This window comes from Chanos chanos, chromosome 1, assembly GCF_902362185.1.
Source record: "Chanos chanos chromosome 1, fChaCha1.1, whole genome shotgun sequence".
Classification (NCBI taxonomy): Eukaryota; Metazoa; Chordata; class Actinopteri; order Gonorynchiformes; family Chanidae; genus Chanos; species Chanos chanos.
In genome coordinates this window covers 43,019,399-43,025,052 of record NC_044495.1, presented here as the reverse complement: position 1 = coordinate 43,025,052, position 5,654 = coordinate 43,019,399, and the positions used below count along the sequence as shown (strand labels likewise).

The 5,654-nt window shown below is 45.5% G+C and overlaps 1 protein-coding gene across 1 annotated transcript; it reads right to left on the bottom strand.

Moving 5' to 3' along the window:
- Positions 1-3,550: 3,550 nt before the first annotated feature.
- Positions 3,551-5,030, bottom strand: LOC115830121 (histone H4-like). The gene is made up of 2 exons (XM_030794171.1): positions 4,943-5,030; positions 3,551-3,873 (listed from the first exon to the last, which is right to left on the bottom strand). Exons 1-2 carry the CDS (start codon positions 5,028-5,030, stop codon positions 3,551-3,553), a joined length of 411 nt encoding a protein of 136 aa, XP_030650031.1.
- Between the last annotated feature and the right edge of the window lie 624 nt (positions 5,031-5,654).

Here is a 5,654-nt window from a genome sequence, read left to right as displayed (position 1 = left end):
TTGGCCAGCTCACCGGGAAGCAGCAAACGCACAGCGGTCTGGATCTCCCTGGAGGTGATGGTGGTACGCTTGTTGTAGTGCGCCAGGCGAGACGCCTCTCCGGCAATGCGCTCAAAGATGTCATTGAAAAAGGAATTCATGATTCCCATAGCCTTACTGTACGTTCACACTGAGAGCGGCGAGAGCGTCAAGAGTCGCCCAAACCTCCCTGCCAACGACGCTATTGAACACTGTGGACGCTCTGCCGTTGATGAAATAGGCGGGTACAAGTTCCTTCGGAAAGCTTGGTTATGCAAATGTTTTTAAAGGGGCTATAAAGCAAACAAACAGGTCGAGCGGTATCTTTGTGCTGACTGACCACCAGTAGGCTATGAGTTAACCTTATGAGACATTTTAAATGTGAAGGTGCGAAATCGACCGATGACAGAAATAAATAAACAATGCTAATTACATATTTCGTAACAAAATTAACTAATGAAAAACACTACTTAAAAGCTTTTTGTTGTTGTGTGTCTTTTGTGTTAATGATAGGCTAGGTCAAATTCCAGCATGGAGTTTATAGGACACGTTTACTAGCCTTGGCCTTTAATTAACACTAACGTTTGTGCATAACCTACATTACAGTACAACATGGGGAAACCCACCACCGATATAATCAGTTTCTCCTCCATTTTGCTTAGGACCAAAAGTTTTGTGGGAACAATAGTTTATACTGTCGTGTTCTCTACAATTCTCTAGAGCGGAGCACTTCCAAGTTTCTATTGGTTGCCGCCCAACCGCGTCATATCTCATTACCATAAAGTTAACCGAACTTCAACTGTATTTTGACGCCCAAACCACCCTCGCCGCGACGCTCTTCGCCGCTTAAAGACGCTGGCTCTCATTGAAAATGAATGACTTCCGGTCACTTTGACGCTCTCGCCGCGCTCAGTGTGAACGTACAGTTAGAGGAAATGCCAGTATCGGGGTGGACCTGCTTCAGCATCTTGTACACATATAGCGTAGCTCTCCTTCCTCGACCTCCTACGCTTCTTGCCTCCCTTACCGGCCGTCTTACTGTACGTTCACACTGAGAGGGGCGAGAGCGTCAAGAGTCGCCCAAACCTCCCTGCCAACGACGCTGTTGAACACTGTGGACGCTCTGCCGTTGATGAAATAGGCGGGTACAAGTTCCTTCGGAAAGCTTGGTTATGCAAATGTTTTTAAAGGGGCTATAAAGCAAACAAACAGGTCGAGCGGTATCTTTGTGCTGACTGACCACCAGTAGGCTATAAGTTAACCTTATGAGATATTTTAAATGTGAAGGTGCGAAATCGACCGATGACAGAAATAAATAAACAATGCTAATTACATATTTCGTAACAAAATTAACTAATGAAAAACACTACTTAAAAGCTTTTTGTTGTTGTGTGTCTTTTGTGTTAATGATAGGCTAGGTCAAATTCCAGCATGAAGTTTATAGGACACGTTTACTAGCCTTGGCCTTTAATTAACACTAACGTTTGTGCATAACCTACATTACAGTACAACATGGGGAAACCCACCACCGATATAATCAGTTTCTCCTCCATTTTGCTTAGGACCAAAAGTTTTGTGGGAACAATAGTTTATACTGTCGTGTTCTCTACAATTCTCTAGAGCGGAGCACTTCCAAGTTTCTATTGGTTGCCGCCCAACCGCGTCATATCTCATTACCATAAAGTTAACCGAACTTCAACTGTATTTTGACGCCCAAACCACCCTCGCCGCGACGCCCTTTGCTGCGACGCTCTTCGCCGCTCAAAGACGCTGGCTCTCATTGAAAATGAATGACTTCCGGTCACTTTGACGCTCTCGCCGCGCTCAGTGTGAACGTACAGTTACTGAAAAAGTGACCGGAAGTCATTCATTTTCAATGAGAGCCAGCGTCTTTGAGCGTCGCGGCAAAGGGCGTCGCGGCGAGGGTGGTTTGGGCGTCAAAATACAGTTGAAGTTCGGTTAACTTTATGGTAATGAGATATGACGCGGTTGGGCGGCAACCAATAGAAACTTGGAAGTGCTCCGCTCTAGAGAATTGTAGAGAACACGACAGTATAAACTATTGTTCCCACAAAACTTTTGGTCCTAAGCAAAATGGAGGAGAAACTGATTATATCGGTGGTGGGTTTCCCCATGTTGTACTGTAATGTAGGTTATGCACAAACGTTAGTGTTAATTAAAGACCAAGGCTAGTAAACGTGTCCTATAAACTCCATGCTGGAATTTGACCTAGCCTATCATTAACACAAAAGACACACAACAACAAAAAGCTTTTAAGTAGTGTTTTTCATTAGTTAATTTTGTTACGAAATATGTAATTAGCATTGTTTATTTATTTCTGTCATCGGTCGATTTCGCACCTTCACATTTAAAATATCTCATAAGGTTAACTTATAGCCTACTGGTGGTCAGTCAGCACAAAGATACCGCTCGACCTGTTTGTTTGCTTTATAGCCCCTTTAAAAACATTTGCATAACCAAGCTTTCCGAAGGAACTTGTACCCGCCTATTTCATCAACGGCAGAGCGTCCACAGTGTTCAACAGCGTCGTTGGCAGGGAGGTTTGGGCGACTCTTGACGCTCTCGCCGCTCTCAGTGTGAACGTACAGTTAGACCCCTTCTTGGGAACAGACTTCGCAGGCTCAGGCATGCTTGCAATCGCTGAGAAACGAGAACGAGGTAATGAATAAATGGAAGGCTTAAGTAGACAGCCGTATTCAAGTAAGCTCAACATCCTCCTCTCCTCCACTTTCCCTCCCTCATGGCGGAAGCTACCGAAACGTCATAAAACGCTGGTCATCGATTGGTCGCAGACCAAGGCGTGACGTCCAATCAGTTGAGTCACAAAATCCCAAACGCATACTTGATTTTTTCGCGGGTCACACACTCCCCAACCCCCCTCTCAAGTTCAGCTTTTGTTTCCATGCCTCGTCCAGTTTACCAAGCTAATTATATATATAATCTTTCTGTTCTGCCGGTCATGAGAGTCGCTTTGGGCAAAAGCGTCCATTACATGAATAAGTGGAAATGTCTTTAAATGCCATGTAAATCTGATAAATAATCGACAGATCATTGCTCTACTAAGCAAACACGAAAATTTGATCGCTTATAACCGCAAACTTCCCCCCGCCCTGCAATTAGAGGCGGAAACGTTTCCATACTTGTTCAGTGCCGTTTGCCAACGCATTACCCGTTTCATCTCGTATTAGTAAAAATGACCTCGCTGAGATCCTTCACGGGGCCCCCGCGGCATAATACCGATTTTTAAATTCATTACAGAAATACGTGAGAACACACACAAACTCAAAGCGCAGATCAAAACCCTAACCCTGTTCGCAGGATTTATTATCACTGACGCTTCAGAAAAGGCTTGTTCGCCAATTAACTTTCGCGATTTGGGATAGCTCAAAGGTGCTGCTGATTCACGCTCGCCATCAGCCAACTACATCGACGTGAAAGGAATATCGGGTTTTTACCACGCGGTGTGGGTGGCTCTTAAAAGAGCCTTTTCAGTTTCATTTAACCAGATCATTTAGCCGCCGAGGCCGTACAGGGCGCGTCCCTGCCGTTTCAGAGCGTACACAACATCCATGGCGGTCACAGTCTTTCTCTTGGCATGCTCTGTGTAGGTGACAGCATCACGGATAACGTTCTCCAGAAACACTTTCAGCACACCGCGAGTCTCCTCGTAAATCAGACCCGAAATACCACGACAAGCCAAACGGCGAATAGCGGGTTTGGTGATACCCTGGATGTTGTCGCGAAGCACTTTGCGGTGACGCTTAGCACCGCCTTTTCCCAGCCCCTTACTGCCTTTTCCTCTACCAGATACGGTAATCTGTGATGCTAGTTCGCCTAATAACAGTGAAACAGTTCAGCGTGGAACTATACGCCGGGTTAAAAACTCACCGACAGGACCTGTTTGAAACCATCTAGCGTACTCGCCCGCCCCCGCTTTGCGTCGTCGGCAAACACCCTGCAGCAACCGGGGGCACTTTACTTAGACCTTGGAACGTGCTGCAGGTCTGCGATGATCACCTCGTCGCAAACCTTAAATGACGAGGCTGGGAAAACAACAGGAACTTGTGCACCCATCGGTATGGGAATAAAATGCAGACCTCTCTTTCTTTCTTTCCCCTCAAAATTAACGACATACGTACAATCAGCCTAAAACCCACTACTGCTACTGTTCTTTTGTTGTGGAGGCAGTTTCAAAGCTGCAGTACCTTACCTTTCAGAACATGTGTAGGTACAGAGGGCTGACTCACACTTTGTTGCAGCCAGGGGCGAGTACATTTGGAGCCTGTAACGACCTCACCATACTCTATTTGTGTAATTTCAGGCAGCAAACAAGCACTCCCATGGCAGGTTACCGAGTGGACTACCCACATTGAATCAGCTTGAGGCCATAGACGCGTAAGACAATTCTCTGAATGGAATTTCAGCAATGACTGTTAAGTCCATTTTCTTTGTACTTTTTAAAAGACAAACCGGGTAGACATACCAAGTCGTGAGAAACTTCATATCAATGCGGGTGATCGGCCCGTGGCAAGGCCTGCCATCTCTAAAGCTGTGATTACGCCGCCTGCGGACTGTCACCTCAAGAGTTTTTTAACATATATAGTTTACATAAGCATATATCTCAAACCTATCGGTTAAGTAGGCAAAATAATGAGCAGAGGCGTGATTTCAGTTTTACATATAAAATAGTTTATTGGCAGCAAAGAAATAAAGTTGAACAATTTAACTGACTTAGAATTGACATTACAGGCACCTTTCATCACCATTGCCGTGTTAAAATACAATTATCAAAATATATACATATATTTCTGTTTAAATCACTCAAACACCACTGGAATAAGGAGGGACGGAGGTTTATTAGAGTCAGGAGGAAGGAAGCTCCTCAAGTCAGAGTTCTTCTCACTGTTCAGCAGGGCATGGGAAATGTCAGCCACTGTTTCAAATGCCCAAGCTGGCTTCAGAGGCACTGGAATGTTTCCTTTCAATGCCATGGCCCTACAACTCGGTGTGTTTGAGCCACGTCTCACCACAGAAAGGCCCACAAGAGCCAAATCCACCTCATCAGCAAGGGTCTCCAACCCCTGTGCTCACAGACTGGACTGGAGCAGAAGTGTCAGTAGGGGAGGATAGTCCTAACACTTGCAGAGGCCAGGAGGAGGAAGTGGCTTTCGTCCCACCACTGGATAGAGGTGCGTCCACAGAAGAGGAAAGAAGGTTGGTGTCCTTCTCCACACTGATCCCCATTCCAGTCAGAGAAAGAAGCCAGGCCAGAAGAAAGTCGAAACCCCTCTTCTACCATCTCATGAGTGATGAACACCTTTCTTACATAGCTACAAAAACACCAAGAAAATTCAGGAAGCAAAAACTGGAGGGTAAAAAGAGAGTAGAAGTAGAGGGGAGCACAAGCAGAGAGGGGGAGGATGCTTGCAAAAGTTGCAAAATCAGATATGGTGATAAGGAGGACCCCCAAAAAACAGAGGAGTGGATCATATGCGATCTCTGTGAAGAATGGTTCCATGAAACATGCAGGGAAGTAAATGGCCTCATTGAAGAAAATGGAGTACTCACTTGTAGAGACTGTCTTTTCCTGGGGGAGGTATAGGCTAGATATTCGG

Excerpts from the sequence above, each read along its gene's own strand:
- LOC115830121 (XM_030794171.1), bottom strand. The coding sequence starts at position 5,030 with ATGGCATTGAAAGGAAACATTCCAGTGCCTCTGAAGCCAGCTTGGGCA. Across the intron at positions 3,874-4,942 it reads TTCCCATGCCCTGCTGAACA|GCGAACTAGCATCACAGATT; the intron begins GTGAGAAGAACT and ends CACTGTTATTAG.